We start from the raw sequence: 21,277 nt of genomic DNA on the forward strand, positions 1-21,277 counted from the left end.
CGTGGACGGCGGGTGGACATATGGCTATTATAGCCGGTCCTAAAGGACGAGCCCCTTCATAGGAGTTCGGACAGAGTTGGTACGCCTCTGATTACGTGTAAGGGAACAAATTGTTCGACCTAGCGTAGGAGGATATACCCCGACTCGCATATCGAAAGAAGAAGAAGAAGAACAAGTAGGAGATGACGGAGAAATATATACCTCCCACGGTAGTGCAAAATATCGTCGTTGTTTGTTTTAGGTTGTTTTCTCAGTGAATTTCAATTGTTGATGCGCCAAACTAACTCAGGGTGCATAAAATACGTAGCTCAACAAATATCTTGCATTACTATGTCAAAATTCAACAAAAAAACATTCGCTGAGTTTGCGCCCCAATGTGATACATATTTCCACATACTCCCCTACTTCTGTCGCGCTTTGCTTGCGCGATTGTTCTGCCAAAACTGGGCTACTTTTGAAACGGGACGTCGCGCTGCAGTGTGGACCCCGAGTTTCATTCGGTAAATAAGAAACGTCACAGTTGACGTTTGAATCAACCTGTGGATTTTACTACATTTGGTTCAATTTCGGAAATGGCATACGGTAGACGGGAACTGTAAAAACAACGATTACAATGTAAAACAAAAAGCGTAGAAGCTTGCATTTTTGCTTTACTGCTAGAAAGAGAAGGGCAGGTTAAGATTCGCGTATTCGTGGAGGAATTGGAAAAGGTGTAAATCGCATTATTACCTGGCAGCAGCGCGGCTGCTCGTAAATCACTCGTGCATTCGTGTCCACGTCAATTGGCGTGTGTCTCCGGTAATTCCAGGTATTCGCTTCGCTACTCAATCGTAGATCGCTGCGGGGAACGCGTCGAGGGAGAAATAGTGTGCGCGCACTGCCTGCCTAGGTCAATTCGATATTGAACCTCATCTTCCATTACGCCACGATCAATCGAGTAATCCACGACCAGCCCGATGTGTAGCATGCAGCGGGGATGATGCTGCATGTTTGCCGTGTGCATTTGGACGTCGAAGTGCGAAATTTCCATGCCAAAATCATGGCGAAACAGTCGCGGAGAAAGGCGGTGCTAGATCGTAAATCCGACAACCCCAGCCGGACCAACGTCGTTACGCTTCCTGGCCGTCAACTGTAGCTCAACAGATCGATCAAGATTGGCGTCGGGAATGGAAAGCCAGCAAAGGCTTCGTCCTCATCAAGAAGCAAGTAAGTGACTTTCCCAGCATGTCGCCGTTGGGCGACGGTGGTGGTGGTGCGCATGTGTGGCGCAAGCCGTGGGGGGAGGGCTGAGTGCATCAACAATACAAATCCCCTCAATGGTACGGAACGCGATTGTTAGTTATTCTACGATCTACGAAACCCATTTCCACGAATGTTCTGCTCCCTCGTGGGCGTTTGAAAGCCCCGTGGAAACAAAGTGATCATTCCACCTGGTACGCGATCATGGCAACGCCGTCGAAGACAAACGTTCATTGGTGTGGTCTTGTTTCTTCTTTTGCTGTGCAAAACGAGCAAGCTCCAACGCCTGCTGCGCTGCTTGGAAAACTGTTTGTCTTCTTGCAAGCCGCATTAAAATCGCCTTCGATGACGATGTCATCACAATCCGCAAACATTTAGCTGCTTGGTACGTGCGTGCGTGCGTGTATCTGCGCCATTTTTTGTGCAACTAGACTTCGGTAGAAATATGCGCACGTGCGTTAGTGCGAATTCGTGCCAAAGTAGTACGTTTTTTTAGCTTTTCGCGAACGTACGATGCAGCTGTGTACGCTGGTGCAGGAAGGAAAATTATGCTTATACGTCATATACAGTCTATAAGTGCGAATCCGTTTCTTTGGCGGAAGAGGACGAGCTGCATGAGGAAAATAATAAAAAAAATCCATGTTTTATATTCTACATATATTCAACACATTAGCACTAAATCTCCCGTTTCCCCCTTCCTTCACGGTCCTTCAGGGTATTGCATTCCGTCTACCGACCGAGAATTATCGATCTCCGTTCCCACTTTTTCATTCACCGCTCTGGCCGTGCATCCGGCATTCGTGCCCATTCGCTTTTTCCACTCGCGCAATGATCAGCCTCAATTTTACGTTTTCCAGCGTATTCATAACGCGCGTTGGTTGGCTCAGCTGCCGCCGAACATACTTTTGTTGATCTACGCAGTATTTCCCTTTTGGGGAACTGTTCGGGGTTCTTCTTTGGCGAGTCTTTTCGCGAACGATAGTGTCCCTCAAGGATACAACAACCAGCTTGTGCAAGGAACATTCCGTTGGGGCGTTTGCAAAAATGTCATCTTTATTCGATTCCCACATTCTTCCGGATGGCAAAGCTCTTTCATCATTGCAGGTGTTTAAGATGGAAAACACTTTCATTATATATATAAACTACATCTAATCCAAGTTTGCAACTCTTAACATAATGTCCTAGCTGATCAGTGACCATAAAGTCATACAAAGTGGCATAGTGTTGTATTGACAAGGAACGATTACAAGTTGAAAGTTTGTATTTGATTTCATGAAAAATCTTTTCATTTTGGAATAAGTTTGTAAAAAAAACCTTACATTGCACATACCATGTAAAGATAACTGTAAGGTAGATGGTAATTGTTGGGTCCTGGATCTTTCTACTTCGATGGGAAAAAGGTTTCCGAAAGGAAGAAACGCCAGTAACGGCTTGCCTTTCCGGATGGTCCTTCCGAAGCTAATGACTCCGTTGTTACAACCGACAAGCAGAAAAAAAGGAAATTGACCTTCCTAAGTAATCGGAACCACCGTGGCCATCGGGTGTTCGTACGTGACCACTACCGACACACGGCGGCACCGATTCAATTACCCATTCGCCGTCCCCAGCTGGTCGCCGTCGACCGTTGAGCATGTACTACGCTCTATCGTGGGAAACGAACATTCTCAGGGCCACATATCAAGCCGGTAGGGGATCCGGACGGATGAATGGAAAGATCGAAGTCAGAGAAGATCATCCCGCCCGGGGCGTGCCGCCTATCGGAGGCGAAAGCAACGGGGGGAGGATAGCAAGGTAGAAAAGTATCGCACCATGGGTAGTCGCTTCATGGATATCCTGCCGCTGGACCGTTGTTAGTTGGTGGCCAGGCTACACCAACTACAAAATATGAATGGAATGAAGCGAAGGCTGTAACTTCCGAGTCTATGTTGCAAACATCGAAGTAGATTAAATCGAGAAAATCGGAAGCGAACGCAAACAGCATACACAGGTTTCGATTTATTACCTGCATGCTAATTGGGCTTCGACCTGTTCATCGTGGGTTCAAACCGTGCAGGCTAGGGTTGTGTATTTCATTTTCCCGGTCAAAAAGACGGTAGGATGACATACAGTCTGCAGCAAGCATCCGATGTTGCTTGCTGCCGTTACTTGTATCAATATTAAAGCCGATATTTTGTTGCTCAGGGTTTTTTTTTACCCAGCCTGATGTTGTCTAAAGATGCCGCACATAAAACGTAAATCTGACCCCTCTTTCATGTTCTTAAGGTGATATTCATAGTTATTTTTTTTTTATTGAAAAGAAAACTCAGTAACTCACAAAAAAGAATCACATTATAAACTCAAAAAGTTGTTGACTATCTTTGTACTAAACAGAAGTCGTTTACAGATCGGGAAAATTTCGGAAAAGACGTAGCGTTTTTGGTCAAATTGAACACACCCCCAAAGCATTCGTGCATGGTCCACACGCAATGCATTCTAGTGTTAACAAGCTAAACAAACAGAAGGAAAAGCAGCAACGCACTGAATACCGAAAAGCCGAAACAGATGAATAGAGAATGTTTCCAAAAGTGATGAAAACTCTTCTTACCTTCTGTTGTCATGTCCCTACTGTTGGTGCTCTTTTTATTCGGTTCGGCGTCTGCATTTTCTATTTGGGGCGGACTACTAGCGGCGGCTTTTCTTTGTTATTATTATTATTTTTTGCTTCCCCCTCTCTGTTTCTTCTCTTTCTTTTCTTCTCTCCCTTCCTTCGTACAACCGCGTACCTTCGCTTTATTCGTGCTTAACCTGCCGATGAGATGCGCTTGGAAGCCAGCAGACGTGTTTCTTGCTTCGCTTCCAAAGTTTTACACAATATTTATATGGAAGAGAAGAAGAAAAATGGGTGGGGGGGGATTACTGGAAGTCCGAAGCGCAGGCGGAAAGTTTCCCCCCACACACTTTTCTTCACTTGCTTTCCCAAGCTCACGGCGTGGTGCAATGCAGTGGAAGATCGTAAGCGTCTCCGACATCACCCTCCCCTCCCTCACTCTTCTGTAACCGCCTCTCTCTCTCTTGGCCCGGCCCCCTCCAAACCTCAAACGCCTTGATTCCTTCTGCTTCGATCGTTTCTTTACTTCCCACCCCCACCTGTCATCGGGGCAAAAGCAAGTGTTGTGTGTGTAACGATGTGTACTGTGTTTTTCTGCCTTTTTAAGCACAACTTTTTGGTTTTCTCCAAACCAACTTCCTCCGCCACATCTACGTCGGGTGTGGTATTTATGCTCCGTGTGCGGGTATTTTATTATTTTTTGGTTTTTCTTCTGTTCATTTCCATTCCCATGTGCATGTTCTTTTCTTTCTCCACTTTTTATGCTTTTTTTTTTGCCTCGCTTTTGTATTATCTTGCTCATTTCGGAATCGTTTTGGCCTATGCCTGCGCATTCTACTCCTCCGGTAACTCGTTGCCTCGGCGGGACCCAACTATATACACGTCCTCGAGATCTCACACAGATGTGGCGCGGTCTGATCTCTGTCCCGCGCTCCTTGCTTTATGCTTCACGTCGTACACATGCTCTGCCGTCCACCCGCGGGGACCACCAGAGGAGACAGAACACCGGCGGGTACACGCACATAAAAGGAATGGAAAAACGGAGGAAAAAGTAGAGTTGTGGCAGGAACACACTCGTAAAAGGAAGAAGGTAGCAGGAAGCAACGAACGTGATGGGGTGGAAGGGAAGCAGAATGGTGTAGTAAGAAAAAGAGAAAGGAAGGGAGGAAGTACGACCGGCAAATGCGGAATGTACACGGGCACACAACACCTCTAAACTGGCGACGGGGAACAGCAAGAGGATCCACCCCGGGGAAAGAGCCCGCTAGCACCAGGATCATCCCGAGCCCAGCGAGGTGTGGGAAACGGGTCGAGCGGGACAAGGTTGAACCCGAGGGGGAGAGGTGATGCAAGTTCACGTTTACCTGTTCACCCGGCAGCGGTAGCCCCGAAAAAAAGCAGGCTTCAACGATGAGGAACTTCAGGCTTCTCCAGAGGGCATCTGTGTTCCGGCGAGCATAGCGGAACAGTAACGAGAGGAAGAAAAACAATAAAATCGTAAAAACGAGAGCCCTTTTAATAAGACATCTTCGCCTTTTTTCCCTTTTTGAGGCTCTCCTTCCTCTATGTCGTCCCGGCATACTTGACTTCCACCAGGGGATGACCTGTGCAATCCAGGGGATGACCCGCACACACACATACACCCACGTGGGCAGCAGAACCCCGAGTCGATCGACAACAGACGCTGCCGAGTCAGTGGGCCCTTTGTGCGAACGTCCGGAAATTTCACGGATCGCCACCGGGGGTGGCCGCGGTCTCTAGGGGATCACTGGTCGCCCGGAAGGGTATGCCTTGGTGGAGGGTGGGTTTCTGTGTGCTCAAACATAGCGAGGCTGACCGTTGATGGCTGCGATTGATCTCTTTCTCACACACACGATCCCTTTTTATGGTTTCATTTTCCGATTCTCCTTCTTGCTCGTTTTTGCTGTCTTTAGCGAGCAATACGATTTTTATGCTGCCGTGGTCAGTGGTCGGCAATTGCTGCTATTTAGGTTAGCTTAGTGTTATTCTTCCCTGAGAAATTGTTTTGTCAAGCCACAATGCTGGTAGCCCCTGAGGGAAGTTTAATGCATGCCTAATTGATGGTTATCTTTTGCATCTTTTGCAAGTACACTGAAACGAGACAAGTGGTACATGATGTTCTTATCAGAGTGCGGCTACCAGGTTAGATTTATGTACTGAAACCACATTGGCATTTGATTTGACCGTTGGGACATAGCCCGAGGTCTGCCTGAATAAAGTGGTTCAACATTCTCCAAAACTATAACTACAGATCCAACAGTTGTTGGAAAACTTGAACCCAGCCCATGGAGGGAAAAGTTTGCCAGCCACTGACTTTTGTTGGCGTAATGCGCGCATGATGAAACAGAGGAACGGAGGAAGTAGAGCAGCGGGATCGTGATCTCTTCCCCCTTGGTTGATCACGTCCGTCTTGAAGTGGGAAGACGGAGACGTTGGAAGTGTTTACGGATCTTCCGAAAGCCCTCAAATCGCCACACAAATACTCGCACGCAACAGCACATACACAATCGTATTGACGAGCGTTCGTTCAGGCTGCAGTGGAACGGAACCCCGCGGGAACCACTGCCTGGAAAGAGAAAAGAAAGGCATCGGCCACCGCCAGCGGCGGCAGCAGCAGCAGGCATGAGCATAACGAAGAAGGACAGGTCAGGCACGCAGAACAGCTTAGCCAACCCCCGGTTGTAGGTGGTTCGATTCAAGCAGTACCCATTTTCAAGCGGCTCAGCGCAGTGTCGTCGTCTCGATGTCAGCAGTATTCGGCTAACTTTGACAGTAGCAGCAGCAGCAGCAGCAGCAGCAGCAGCATAGCCTCCGTTTTGCCACCGCCAAAAAAACGCCCCAACCAGGCACGGACTAAGTAAACACTAGAGTTCCGCCATCATTGGCGACGCCAAGCGACGAACCCCGCGTTTGCTTTCGCGAAGGACGCCTCGCATAAAATTCAGCAAACGCCACCACTTCGCCTACCCTGTTATCACAGTGCTTTGCTCTGCGGTGTTTGTATGGCTGTACGTGTGCTTTTTTTTCTTTCTCTTCTGCTCAAAAGGGTCCTATTGAACCCCGCTAGCATATGAAGTTTGCGTAGTGCTTTCTTAACATATTTTTTCCCTTCGCGCAAGCCCGCAGTTCCTGCCCTGTAAGTGTGTTGTGTATGTGTGTGTTTTTTGTACGTGCGTATTGGGTTTTGTTGTTTTTTCATTGGAGTCTCAACCATCAACCGTTCTCACGGTATTAGTATTATTGTTTCGCTTCTGTTTGTTAGGCATACATACAAGCCATCCGAGTGGGGAACAAAAAGCGAACCAGATCCAACTTCAGTAAATTAGAGATCACCATAGCCAACAGAGGAGCACAGTGGCAATAGTTTTGTGAACAGTCATACAAATTTGCCGATTCCCATTGTGAATAACTGGAGCTTTGGGTCCGGGACAGCCCGGTACCGGTTGCGTTGGTTAGAAAATCGACCCACGAGCATTTTGGGCAGACGACAGCGTGGGTTCGAACCCCAACCGAGCCCCCTCAACGCAACAACAACAACTACTACTACTACTACTGCTATGAACAGCCTGGTGTATGCTGCTAAAACACCCGCATCATGTTGCCATGTTCATGTTGTATTGTGTGGGGGTGTGTGTGTGTATTTAAATGGAAAATTAAATATCAGATACAATTTTCAGCTAGTAAGGACGAAAGGAAATTTATGTTTTTATTTTATTTTTTTTCTTTCTTTTCCGGTTTTTTCCTACTGACGCAGTTTTCTTAGCCAACATTCGACAGTGCGCAATGTTTTGCTAAAGTAAAGTGATCGTATTGAGTGTGTGTGAGCGAGTGTTTTTTTTTTTTGTTGTTCGTGAATGTATTTGTGTGTACGTGCAAATCAATGCATTGCATCTGCGAAGTGTTGTGAATTCGGAAGAAAATGTCGTCAACCCCAAAGTAGGGGGTTGTTCGAAAAACGAGTGAAGAAAAGAGGGGTAGAGAAAACCGTGTGAAAAAGAGGGAGCGAGGGTGCAATGAAAAGCAGAAGAAAAGGTAGAAGCAACGAAAGAAAGACTCCGATGGTAATCGCAATTCGTCAGCAGTGGTTCGATTTTCTTGAGGAATCGATCGGATTCTCCGTCTCGGATCACATTCGGGAGCGGAGCGCCTAGTGGAGTCGGGTGTAGTGGTTGTGGAGGGTCGTGTTTTGTCGTTCGAGAAACCGCCCCGTTGCGGTCGTCAGTCAACCCCCGCTGGTGTTGGAATGAACCGCTGGACAGTTAGCCGAGCGAGCGTGAAAGAAACCACCGAAAGAAAGAACGGGCACGAAGTGAGGCTGCTGCACCTACGGAATACGGAACAAAATGAAAATACACCACCATCGGGCACGGTTATCGGGCTGCGCATTGAACGATCATAACCATCATCTTGATCGCCACCATCAACACCACCAACACCACCATCACGATCAACGCCATCAGCAGCATCGCGCGTTTCTAGAGCCTTGTCATCCTCTGCCCGGATGGGAGGATAGCATCATCGTAGCCGGCATCAGCGAGTTTCTGCCACAGTTACCCAGTAGGTTTCCCCTCGAACGAAAACAGTAGACAAATAGAACCGTAGCCGTGGTCCCGCATACGGGACTATTTTAACCTTTCATGCAACCCTTTTTCCTCAAAATTAACTTATTGATCGCTTCTCGCAACAAGGTCGCGTTCTGCTCCTTGAACAAATGCTGAAATTCGTGCAAAGGATTAACCTAGTCCCCCATAAAAGGAGGAGTCAACCCTATGCACAGAACAAAAGTAAAAAGGGCAGATAACATGACGATAATAAACCAACTATATTTGCGCTTCAAGTAAACTATGTGTCATACCATTAAACGCGAGTTATGTTTGATCATTAAAATTCAACTATATTCTCTTTTTGAACGTAAAGTTGTGTAAAAAGATGAAGTTTGTTGTGCAACAACAGAGCATAATAAACTAATAGATAAGATTTTGTAATAGTCTAGTTCTAACAATCATGCATGAGAGGATTTTATGATTGCTTAAACAAAATATAAATAAAAACCTGTCAATGAGGCAAAAATGGTTACGCTGTATTACAAAATCGTATCTAAGAGGCAAACATGAATACCTCAAGAACCCATTATACCATTATAACAAACCTTTACTTATTTTCAACCCATATCTTTAACAATAAGCAGAAACAACACCTATCTTCAGTTGTTTATTACGTTACTATTCTGACTTAACTGAACAAAAAGTTTGTATAGACACCAATCTTATTTTGAACAGTTCTTTCTTTGCATACGTTTCATTTTAAAAAGTTTACAAGGAGTGTAATAACTGGTTAAGAAACGATGTATTTTGGGCATATTACGTACCTCACCGTATTGATATATTGAGCCTCACAGTAACTTCTATATGTTTCTGTTTTTTTTTGTTTTTTAGGTATTGTGGTATCTACCAGTATCGGAGGACATTTTTGCTCGAAGAACCAAGAACGAAAGCAGCCAGCGTGGCAAATATTGCAGGACCGTCAACGGATACTTTTGCCACCGCATTCAGTCCTCAGCACCACCGTGCCGTGCTGGCCGTGTCGAAAAACGCTCCCGACACTAACGACGATCGTGAGCAGGACTAAGCACAGCATTAGGTAAAACAACAACCGAACAAGTTGGCCCGTCGCTAGTGTGCGAAGCATTCGGTAAACCGAAAACAAAACCAACATATCACGGTGGCGCGAAGAAACACATAAAGCACTACACTGCCTACGGATATAATCGCACGGTTCCCGGTTGACAGAAGGGGCAAGTGTCCTTTCCGGTGTGGCGAGAGACACTGTTTCTTCGTCGTCCAATTCGCTTTGCCGCATTTGTGCCATCTGAGTTTGTCGTCCTGTTGTGGAGCGCGTGCTCTAGCCAGTCTTTCTATTGCACCCGGTGCGTTAGGTGCTTCCTGCCAGGCGAAACTTTTTGCGAAACGGGCGTCGAATATCCTCCTCGTCAAAGCGAAAGACTATCCGTCGCGTGACGTCATACGTCACGTGAAACGTACGCACCACGTACGACATTCCACCGGAAAGGCGTGCTTCGCTGCCAGATTGCTTCAGCGTCTCGGAATTTCTTTGCTGCGTGCCTTCTAACTGCCACCAGCGGTGCCTTCTACTGCATAAAGCGTTGTGCGTGTGATATAGTTTGCGTGTATGTGTTGTTCATCAACCGATCGGAAAGGACGATCTTATTAGAACATTGGAGTGTAGTAGAACGTGATGAAAAGAGTGATCCATCAGTGCCGGTTTTGATTGCGCGAGTTTCCATTAGTTTGCAGCGGAAAAACTTACTTTACCGATCAACCATCAATCACTGAAGAGTTTACCAGCTTGTGCTGGGACGTCCATCCAGCGTTGCACGCTGGTGTTGCAGCATCGAGTTTGTGCGAGTTTTCAGGGCGGCGTGTAGCTGCGATTATCGTTTTGTTGTATTTCAAGTTCGCGAGATTCGACTATTTTCCACTCGCACTTCCTTTCAGTCGAACTATCAGATCGAACACAGGTAAGATTTCTCGTCCCGGTGCTCCCCCACCGCTTTCCGTATCTAATAACAGTATTTTACCAAACGTAACCTACTCAAAACCTGTTGTGTTCTAGACATGTTGACATAATTAACATGTTTAAACAGGACGACTAAACAAATTTAAAATGTTTTGGTTTGAGACGGGGTTGTTATTTGATTAAAACTATTTATGTACCTCTTTTAAAAAAAGCTCTTCATTAACCAGTAGGATACATGTTGAAAAATTTCCCAAAATTGCAAAATTGTCAGAATGAACTGGTCAACAAAAGTCAAGCAATATCAATTACGAAATCAGAAAGGGGATAAAAACTTCTCGCACAATATTTAGTGCGCAACTAAATAGTTTTACGGGTTTCAGTCGCAAGGTACTAAAGATTCTTTTTCCACTTGTAGGAGCGAACCGTTTGCCGGTAGGAAATCGATTCGACCAACGCGGAAGGATTCCGCGTCGAACGCTACTTCCGGCTGCAGGAAAAACATTCGAGAGAGATGAAATCGAGTGTAGGAAAATTGTCTGCTATACTACTAATCATGCTGTCATCAGTTGTGGTCAACACAGGTGAGTGTGCATGAGAGTGACTAGAAGGGTGGAGAGGGTAACCCTCCTCTCCCTCTTGCGGAACTGTGTTAGATTGTTCATCATATCAGCGCACCATCAGAAAGAACGTGGAACGATTGTTGTGCCTTCCCAAAACGTGGCCGATGACTAGAAACCCATACTGTCGCGTCAATTTTTATCGCCCATTGTGCGAATATACTCTGTCCTGTTGGCGACACCAGTCTAGCCATGATCGTAAAACATGTTTGGCCAGAAGGATGGCGCGAGGATGCGCTCATTGTTGCTCAGGATCGAACGCTTCCAATAGCACTCGTAGCCCGGTCGGTGGGTAAACTTACCAGAAGACGATAAAAACTAATGAGGAGGGTGCATACACAAAACTCACACAAAACAATCACAAACCGTCGTCAAAGCATTTCTGGCACGAGTGCCATGGATCTACGGATTATAGATTTGCTAACCATGCCACGAGAAAATGGAAAACTTCCTTCAAGCGCTGGGCAGAGGAAACCGATGCTTTCAATCCCAGTAAACAAAGGTCGAAATGTGTACCTTCTTTGGCAATGCAGCAGCGGGATAAAGTTTAATTGAATTCAATTTGTTAACGCAACACAATCTCTACACTCTCCTCTGGGATCCTTCCCACACCCGGAAAACTGATGAGTTTCTCAAATGAGGCAGAAAGGAAAGAGACGGCCATCCATTCTCCAACCGCCCAGGGTCGGCACCTCTTGCCCCCTCCTCGTCAATTGATCTGCTCGATAAATTAATGATGGAAAATTGCGCGCGCGCACCCGCGGAAGAATGGTTATGCCGCGGTTTTTACCGACCTCGCTCGCATTTTCGGGGTCCGGGAGATCAAAAGGCAGCAGCCTTACCTAGGCCGCATCATTTGCTCACAGGAAGAAACGATTTTAATTGGTAGAAATGAACCTATTTCTCCTTGCCTCCCAGTGCGCTCCATCGTTTTCATTGGGTTGTGAAAGAGGTAAAAGACGAACAGGCCGAAAACTGAACAACAAAACAATAGGAAAAAAAGAAAAACGAAACTGATTGATTCCCCTCGTTTTAGAGCAGGAAGGCGCTTACCTTTTCCTTTGTTACAAGTCCACCAGCGGATCCACTTTACAGGCCTCCTCCGACTGGTGGACTCCTATCCACTGTGGGTTTGCTGCATCTGACCCACGAAAGTGATCTACGTAGAATCTATTGCTATGTTTTCTGTGCTGGAAATGCACGTGGAATGTTGTTATTGTACAAAATAAGTGTCTCCTTTGGTCGGCTCTTGTATGCTGTGTTATATTTATATACTTTTGTATGGAAATAGCTTAGAAATAATAATTGTACAACGCTGAAATAGAATTGAACGATGTCGTTCTGTTGATACGAATGTTTTCAATGGCGATTGCAAGGAGCCGTAGGTAGAGAGTAGGGCTTTTTCTCAAAACGATTGTTACTTATATCAAAATGGAAGCAATATAGCCAATAACGTTGGCCGTAACTTGGTGTACGCAACCACCCCGTTCAAATCAATATAGCCAATTGATATACTGCTTGATCATGGCACATACTGTACGTACTTATTGAAATGAAGCCCGCATACATGTTTAAATGATGGAAACATTAGATCAATCATAATCATAACAGAAGTACACCACCAAATCCCAATGATCCGACGCTACGGATGGTGGAACTTGAGCTCGTTGTGGAAACCCATGGTTCGGGTTTCTGCTGCATTTCTTAACTCCTCTCCCACGAAAGTAATTTGTGCTTGCGATTCTTAAAATCTCCAATAACTCTACCTACCGCTTACTCTTCCTGCTTCTCGTAGTTCAGGGGCCACAACGGAAACACGAAGGGCAGATAGAGACGGTGTTTTGCCTCGTCCAAGCTGGCAAGAAGCTGGCGCAGCGCTAACTGACTGACGCAATGGAAGGAAAGCAATGTTGCTAAGAGAGAAAAGGGTCGCGCCCTCCTCACCTCGGCCAACTGGAGCCAGACAATGCGTCAGCGGGAATGAGACGGAGAGAAGATGGAGTGAACCTTAACCGGTTTATGTTTTTATAGTTCACTCCGTATTTTGTACATCTCTTTTTGTTTGTGATCGCCGCCCGCGGTCTGATGAGACGCGGGTGTGGGTTTCGGGCATGTCTAATCCCTCCCCACCATAACCCCCCGACCATTGCTGTACCTTACTCTTGGTGCACCACCCTCCCGCGAGCAAAGCTAGCGAAAGCGTGGGAAAATCGTGGCCGCCGCCGGACTGCCGTGATCTTGGGAAATATGTCCGGGTAGCCCCCTTCTCTTACTTTTTTTTATTGCTTTTCTTTTCATTCCCTTTTTCTCTTTCCCTCTCTCTCTCTCTACAACCATCTACCCCTCGCTACCATCCACTTACTCCACATCATGCATCAAGAAAAATTTCGGCGGTCAGCTTTAGGCTGATGGTTTCTTTGATCAGATTTCAGATATATTTTACCTCCGGGTGGACGGAAAAACCAGATCCCGCGAGTGATGCAACGAGGAAAGCGAATGAATATGTTGTTATTCTCATCTCATCGGCTCCCACTCACTTACCGCGCTCGGGATGGATAATTACCGTCGGAAAGATGTTTGCTTTATTTTGGCCACTATTGTTATTATTTATTTTCTTCTCGGGGGTTCGCCTTCAACCCGAGCCTCCCGGTCTGTTTCTGCCGCGTTTGAACTTCGGCTGATCCCCGAAAACTGGTGGAGGAACTTTCTTTCCATCACCGAGCGAGACGAGACGGCTTTCCACCGGTCAGAGTGCGGTGCTAATCACACTAATCATCGGTAAGACCCGGTGATGGCGACCGATCTCCGGATTGTCGTGCGCCATTGGATCCGTGTTTTATATTTTTTTTCCTTTCCTTCTATTGCGTTTGTCACCGCTTTCCCTAGCATCCCCAACGAACTCTGGTGGGCCCTTATTTTACCTCTCTCCCAAACGCAATAAAATACAGTAGACCCTGAACGGACGACAAACTAGGCAACAAGTTTATTAGGCGATAATGAGGTGGGAAAAATGGTCTGTCGTGAGTGTGAAAAGTTTTAATTTTGTTTTTATGCTCCTACACTTTACTGGGAGAAACAAAGGGGTGTGGGGGAGTTTTAGTGTGTGCAGTAAAAGCTACCAGAATGTTGGAAAGGGATGAGGGATATCTATCGAATAAACAAACTCCATCCTGTGGCGCAATCGATTGGAAAACTAACAGAGATTATATAGGGATTGTCTTTGCCCGACGTGGCTTTTATGATGCAAACATTTGCAATTGTAGTTTCTTTTATTAATTTGCTACTCAGCTTGTGTACTAAAATCTACTTATTGGATTCTCAATACGTTGCTGTCCTATGCATCCTGATGGTTATGAACGTTCTCGTACAGTTTTACCACTTTCATTAATAATTTCAAATTAATCAATTAAATTCCTTTCTTTTGGAACCTTTCGTGCGCATTTTGTACGAAACCGAACTTCGTCTCATTTTATGAGCGTCCCATGCTACTTGCTGCTGAGTGTATGTCGTTACTTATGTAAACTCGGGCGCATATGCAATGTACCATGCAGCAATATGTTTGATCATTTAAACCTGAAGGTGCAATGAAGGTTGTTTTGTCAGGTGAACAGCAACCATTGTGCCTTGCGTTTGAATCCATTTATACTCGCTCGATATCCCCTCAGTGAACAAAGTCAGCAGCCCACCACAGCCGTGCTGGAAGACAGTCCCTCTTAGAGCTGCAGTGTTCCCATGCAATACTAATGCAAGTCCCGGAACAAATAGCCGTCCATTCTTCGTGTCCGTTATGCTCCTTAACCGTTCCCTGATCGCAGTCCGGCTTGGGATTTCTTTTCCTCGGAGGGTTTTTTTTATTTTGCCTCTTCTTCTCAAATATTAATTTTCATCGCTTCCCCGCATTGTCTGCCGCCGGCTGCGGCTGACCTAACCTATCCTGCCCCTTCAGTTGCGGTTGGGCTGCACCTGTTGTGTTCCCGTTTCCATGCTTTGTGTTCCGCGCGTGTCTCAAAGAGCCGCGCGTTTCTGCGGCCCGAAAAGAACACTTCTTGGGCATCAACCTCCCGAAGCGAATCGGAACGGGAAAACCGCTGGCTTTTTCGAAACCAACACCACCATTGCAATCGTGGATCGAGCGATGTAACTGGGAACGGTTGTGTGGGTGTTGCTAAGCCATGGAGCAGACGTGACAATAGAATGAAACACGAAAAAGCCGCTTTCGTTTCATAATTATTTTTTCTCTCAATACCTTTCTACCTGCTTGAAGTAATTGGGTTGTGGAAGATCTCCTTTCTATACCACTCAAATTGTCTAATAATAAAACGCGAAGAAGGTAGACAAATTAGTCACCAAGTTAGGGTCGTTGAAGGCTTTCTTCTCCCGGAGAAATTATCGCTACATTTTGACCAATCCATTCTTCAATTGGAGCCCATCTCAACACAGTTTGGATCTCGATTAAACGCAGATACCCATATTATATTGTTTCTAGTAGATTTTAATGTGACTCATATAATTGGGATGTTCAAAAATTTAAAGTATTATTTGCCATAGAAAATTGTGTAAGTTTGACAAATGAAAAACGCAAATTTTGTCTTTAAAATAATCAAGATTAGCCAAGGTAAGATATAGTTGGGATGCCTTTTCAGGCGAATATTCTTCGCAAGGTTGAATTTAACTCGTTACTGCTCAATTTTAACTCGTTACTTCTCCTTTCATTGTAGACTGCTGTTCTAGCAGATCGATGCCCAAATCGCGCCCTCGGCCGGTGTCACACTTTCGCGGTGTGATGACATCATCCACCACCACCTCCACCACCACCACCTTCGTGCGGCATCAGCAACCGGAGGCACAGCCACCGATCCAGGCGCCACCCGAGACGACGTCCACGGGGACGAACGTGCGGTTCGGCCCAGGGGGCGGTGGTGGTGGTGTGATGGTAGCCGGTGGCGGACAGCTGGGGGGAGTGCCGGGCATCCGTGATAGTATTGGCGGCAGTATCGGCGGAAAGCAGCAGCAGTCGCACGAGGAGCGTGCACTACCGGGCGGGAACGGCGAGCAGCAGGGCGCTGCGCGAGAGCAGCAGCAGCGCATGGTGGAGGAGGCGCGCCAGCGGGGCCGGACGACCGGCAGCAATGAGCAGCTGATGCGCATGGGCCGGTGCTCGCAGCTGTTCGAGGAAAACTACTGCTTGAACGGCGGCAAGTGCCACAACTTCACCATTGCCAACTCGACCATGCCGACCTGCGAGTGCGCCGACGGCTTCATGGGTGAACGGTGCGAGTCAAAGTACTTGGATGGGACCTACCTGAGCATGCGCAAGCCGAAAATCCACATCGAAACGGCGAGCGTGTACTACGGGGCATTTCTAGCGCTCATGGTGCTGCTGGTGGTGTTCTACTACCTGCACCTGTGCCAACACTGCCGCCGCGGCAAGGTCGGCCGTCTGCTCCTGCAGGAACAGCAGGACCAGCAGGAGCAGCAGCTGGTGCCACCGTCGCCGGTGCACCGTGAGCAGCTGGGTCGCGGCGCTTCCGGCCGACTGATCCGCGCAGCCAGGGCCTAAAAACCCACGGCCGCACGGATAGCCCCGTAGTCCGGGTACGTCCCATCGTTCCAAGTACCAGCCAAACTACCAATACAAGGACAACAGGCCCCAGCCCCAAACGACCGACGCTCGTTGTTGTCTGGCGGGGAGGGGCCAGCGATGAATCTCGGAGTAAACTACCGCTCCGCTGTATATACTATTACTGTAGGAAAAGACAGAAGGAGTGTTTCTTTCTCGCGTACATCAGCAAACCCTCATTATTGAGCCACCGATCAGCTTTCCTTCACTCTTCGTCGACGACGAGAATCAGGAGCCCGAAAGGCGCAGATTTTCCGCTCAACGGAAAAACGACCGACAAGACACGGGCATGTCGGTAGATCGCTAACGGGAGGTGCAGGGTGGTTTCCATCGAGAAAACGCTTTTTAAGCGCTCCGGAACTCAGAAGCATCCTTGAAACGAATTAAAGCAAAACTCTATCAGGCGAGACAACATCGAACAGCTACGCGAGGAAGAGGAGTGAGAAGGAGGAGATAAAAACGGTTAGCAAATGAACATATTTGGATTCAAACTAGCGAAAGAGAGGAAACAAGAAGCACGAAACGAAGAAGAAAATACGAATATTAAACTAAGCTAATCCTATACATATTAGAATTAAAAACGTATACATACAATCATTAAAGAAAATCCGTTATAAATATCGAACATCGGTACGGTTAGGAGGGGAAGGAGGCGGAGTGCGTAAGTGGCATTTATGGGTTAAGGTTGTTACAGAGAACGCGTGAGTGATGGTTCTTTTTTTCCAATGAGTCAATGTGAAATAGCAAAACGGGTATTTGCGTTTTTGTTGTTTTCGAAATTGTTCGCGCCGCTTGAAAAGATATCAGTCTGGTTAAAAAACTTAATAATAGAGAAGCAAGGACCTTTTAGCATTTTAGGGAGGACGATGTGCGTTGGAGTATGAGCAAGGATAGAAGCAGTACTAGAGAACGGTACCATTGGTGAAGTTGTTTGCGGCTGTGAGTGCATTTTTTGGGGCGTTTTCGTGTTGGTCACCCGAACTACTTCTCTGAATATGCATCCGTGAGTTTTTTGGGGCGAAAAGTTGACAATAGGAGACGTGCCGGTGTATCGCTTATTATTGAACAACATACCAAGTGAGAAGATAAACACTTCCAACAGCGCTGCACAATTGCAAGTCTTTTGGAAAAGATTAATAAGTGGCAGAACTTGAATAGAATATAGTATGTGTAGCATACAGCTTTGGTTGACATCCAGCAGCTCCCGCTTGCACAGGACTTGAAACATTTCTTGCTCTTATTTTTTGGTGGCATATTGTTGTTACCCCCCTAGCATTTCTGGAACGACCTGAATTATGATATCCTCGGTATTGTGTTAGAACCCAGATCCGTCTCGATTACTCCACTGCTACTTACTTCTATTTTCTCTCTATGGAGCAGCGCATCACTGCTTAGACGAAGACGCATGAAAAGAAGGCCAAAAATAGGGAAAACAGTACACTACGCGGTACATACCGTGCGTCCCGCGGAAAAACACCAGCTCTTTGGAGTACGTTTTAGTACTTACTTATCACTTACCCATCTTAGCCACCAGACGACACCCTAACCTCCGCCCCCTGCCGTCCCTTGCTTCTCTACTAGTACCCTAGTACGGCCCACCGGGAAAAAAAGCAAGCCCGCCATCCCGGCTGCCACTAGGTGATTCTATTTCGCGAGAATAGACAAACAGTGCATAAAGCGGTAGTAATTTCTACTGCGCTCACTCTGGGGTCCGTACCGTGGCCCTGTTTTCCGCTCTCTGTGCTCGGTGTGGTGCGGTAATGCTTGCTGCCTTTCCAATGCCTTTCCTGTGGCCTTATACGTTGTGCCTTTATTGTAAGATAGTGAGAGATCTGTTTTTGCACACGGGCGACCTTCGCTGCGGACGCTCTAGAAATCGGAAGATGATGGAAGGCGACAACGAAATTTATATATGAACTAAAAAAGATAAATACCTAAATACACCGGTAATATAACTTAAGGAAACGCGAAACGAAGAGTGTACGACGATAGCAAGTGTCAGAAATAAGAATATCTGACATTCAGCAGGGTACAACTGTTTCGAGTGGTAATAACTATCCGTAAGAATGCAAGTAACAGTATTATACAAACATCATCTAGAACGTAGGAAAAGTCGAAAGTGAGAATCAAACCAAGTAAGCCCCCGCGCCAGTAAAAGTCGGGTGAAGAATAAACAATTGGTAGACCATGACAGGGTTTTACGCGACTGTTGAAATAGTGAGGAAAATGCTTCCTCCTACTGGGGTTCTAGAATTTGCTTAAAACAACGCCACGAGCTCTAATTGCCGGACACGCAGCGCCAAATTTTAGCGCATTTTGTGCAACATGTTGCTCCTTGGTGCCTTTTTGTTTCCTGCTTTTTACATCAACAGGTTGCAATTTTCTTACACACGAAGCATTAGAACGAATGATAATTGCATTAGAAAATGATCCACCATGGAACAACATAGAAAACAAAGAACAAAATCAAGTTACGGATAAGTTCAATAGATCCTCATTATCAGTTGAATTTTTGTTACGCTCGCTCGCAACCACGTAAAGCCACCGTCGGACACTGATATCTACACATTTACCTGCATAAGGTGATAAACCAAGCGAATAATATTTTCAATCTGCTTTTTTTTATTTTCACATTGCTTATTTAGAAGTCTAGTACATTTTTGAACCTGAAAAACGGTTCTCAACAAACGTCAACAACATACGATTATTTGAGAGCAGATGTCTAAACAAAAGTCTATACTGATTAATTGTTCAAACAATACTATTTTGCTTCTAAAGTCTACGTTTACACTTTTTTTTAAATTATTAATACTGACACATTGCGATTAAGGAACTACTAAGGGAAACAAAAACGCTTCATTACATTTTGGAAAATAATAGAACAGAAACGAGAACGATAAACAGATCGTATCTTAAGGTGTGCTAATACGTTAGAAATCCATATTGTTGCGCTAAATTGCGTCATCACCATTTCAACCTGTTTTGGGCTGGATATATATTCGCTTTTATTATGTTTTATCTTCTGTACTTTCAACATACGTTCGACGTCTCAGAATTTCAAAAAACAAAACAAAGCATTCGATATGCGGTGTGTAACATCACTTTTATTGCATGGAATTTAAGCTCGGTTATAGAAAACGGTTCGGAAAACCGATACACATTTACATCAGATGTTAAAGATGCTGGCGAGCATATTGCAATCCGTATGGCGAATTTTTTTTCGTACGATGTTCTGATTAATCCAATTCTTACACAATACAATCGTAACATTTTACCGAAAAAAACAAACACACACATTGTCAACTTTTTGTTCCTATCGAATTTAAGATAAAACTTAATGAATTTATGAAGAGAAGATACCCTTTTTCCTACAACAAGCTATATTAATATATACCTTACTAATTTTAAAAGCAACGGAGAAATAATCAAGGACGCGTTGCGTTGCAGATCCACGTTTTCTTTCTTGTTGCGAATAAAAAAATCGTCCGGAGCAGTATGAAAATGCGAAGCTTGCTGATAATAGGGGGACACATATGAAATGGTCTATACTCTGAAAGTGAGGCGAAACACGTTCGAATATTCTTCGCGCTCCATAAAGTTGAAGATAAAACTTTTGAACCAGGTAACTTTTGAAGTGTGGCGTGTATTTTCTGCTCGACTTTTTACCGAAGTGTAACGAAAAGAAAAACATCTGTCGATATGATGTGGTATAGGAAAGTGTAAACAACTTTGTAGAGCATTCCTAGGACGAATGAAATAGGAAACAGTAGGCTACGACAAATTTAGCCAAAACAAACAAAACTGGGAATAACAAAACAGTGCCACCGAGTGCTTTGCGATACGCCCGTACGTCTACTGTCGCCGTTTGATAATTATTACATTTCCTGCCCACCAGTCCGGGACTGGGACCGATGATTTAGTAAGAAAGAAAGGCTCTGTTAGGAAAAAAAGAAGGGACACAGGGAGCTTTTTACTGCAATTAGCAATTGTACACGATCACTTTCCCATCCAAAATGTTTTTTTTAACCGACAAATTGTTCATCGCAAGAAGCATCACACGCACACAGAAATACCACCCGGAAAGGAAGTGCAAGACTCGATATATTCAGTTGTAGCGCGTGCTGAAGACTGATACACATTACACAGTTTTGTTCGTTGAGTTTGTTTCACTTGTTTTTTTTATTTAATTCAACCGTCTGCCGAGAAGGCGCGAAAACGTTTTTGCGATCAGGGGATATACTGTCTACGAAAAACACGAACATAAAATATTTTTTTCCCGAATTTGTGCAGCTACGAAAAATTTATAAAAATCGAAAAGAAAGCGTATTATTTCATGAATTAAAGAAAACAAATAAACATAAAAAATCAAGTTAAAAGATGAATGTTCATTGTAGCTAGAAACGTTGTTCACATTAAGTTGATTTAAGCAAAGTTAAGTTCTCGATTACTTTCTAAATAGCTTGCATGAACATTTGTAATGCTATAATCACAGATTTAAAATTTCCCTTGAACTATGTCCAGTGCGGAAACTTGGAGAGGGATTTAAGCTTCGCACATGACAAAAAGTTGACCAGGTTAAACCCGCACTTCCTAGATACGAGCTGCCCGACGTAAGTATAAGTTAACACAGTCATTAGGCGGTTAGTGATGTTTGGT

The 21,277-nt window shown here is 45.4% G+C and overlaps 1 protein-coding gene across 2 annotated transcripts; it reads left to right on the forward strand.

Moving 5' to 3' along the window:
* Positions 1 to 10,369: 10,369 nt before the first annotated feature.
* LOC131268677 (uncharacterized) lies at positions 10,370 to 17,478 on the forward strand. Of its 2 annotated transcripts, XM_058270927.1 has the most exons (3): positions 10,370 to 10,385; positions 10,800 to 10,965; positions 15,720 to 17,478. In XM_058270927.1, the coding sequence occupies exons 2-3, from the start codon at positions 10,896 to 10,898 to the stop codon at positions 16,559 to 16,561; spliced, it is 912 nt and encodes a 303-aa protein (XP_058126910.1). In that variant the 5' UTR covers positions 10,370 to 10,385; positions 10,800 to 10,895; the 3' UTR covers positions 16,562 to 17,478. The 2 variants fall into 2 exon arrangements, with proteins under 2 accessions (XP_058126910.1, XP_058126911.1); XM_058270928.1 differs by lacking the exon at positions 10,370 to 10,385 and having other exon boundaries at positions 10,798 to 10,965.
* Positions 17,479 to 21,277: the final 3,799 nt, after the last annotated feature.

Source organism: Anopheles coustani, chromosome X (assembly GCF_943734705.1).
Source record: "Anopheles coustani chromosome X, idAnoCousDA_361_x.2, whole genome shotgun sequence".
Lineage (NCBI taxonomy): Eukaryota > Metazoa > Arthropoda > Insecta > Diptera > Culicidae > Anopheles > Anopheles coustani.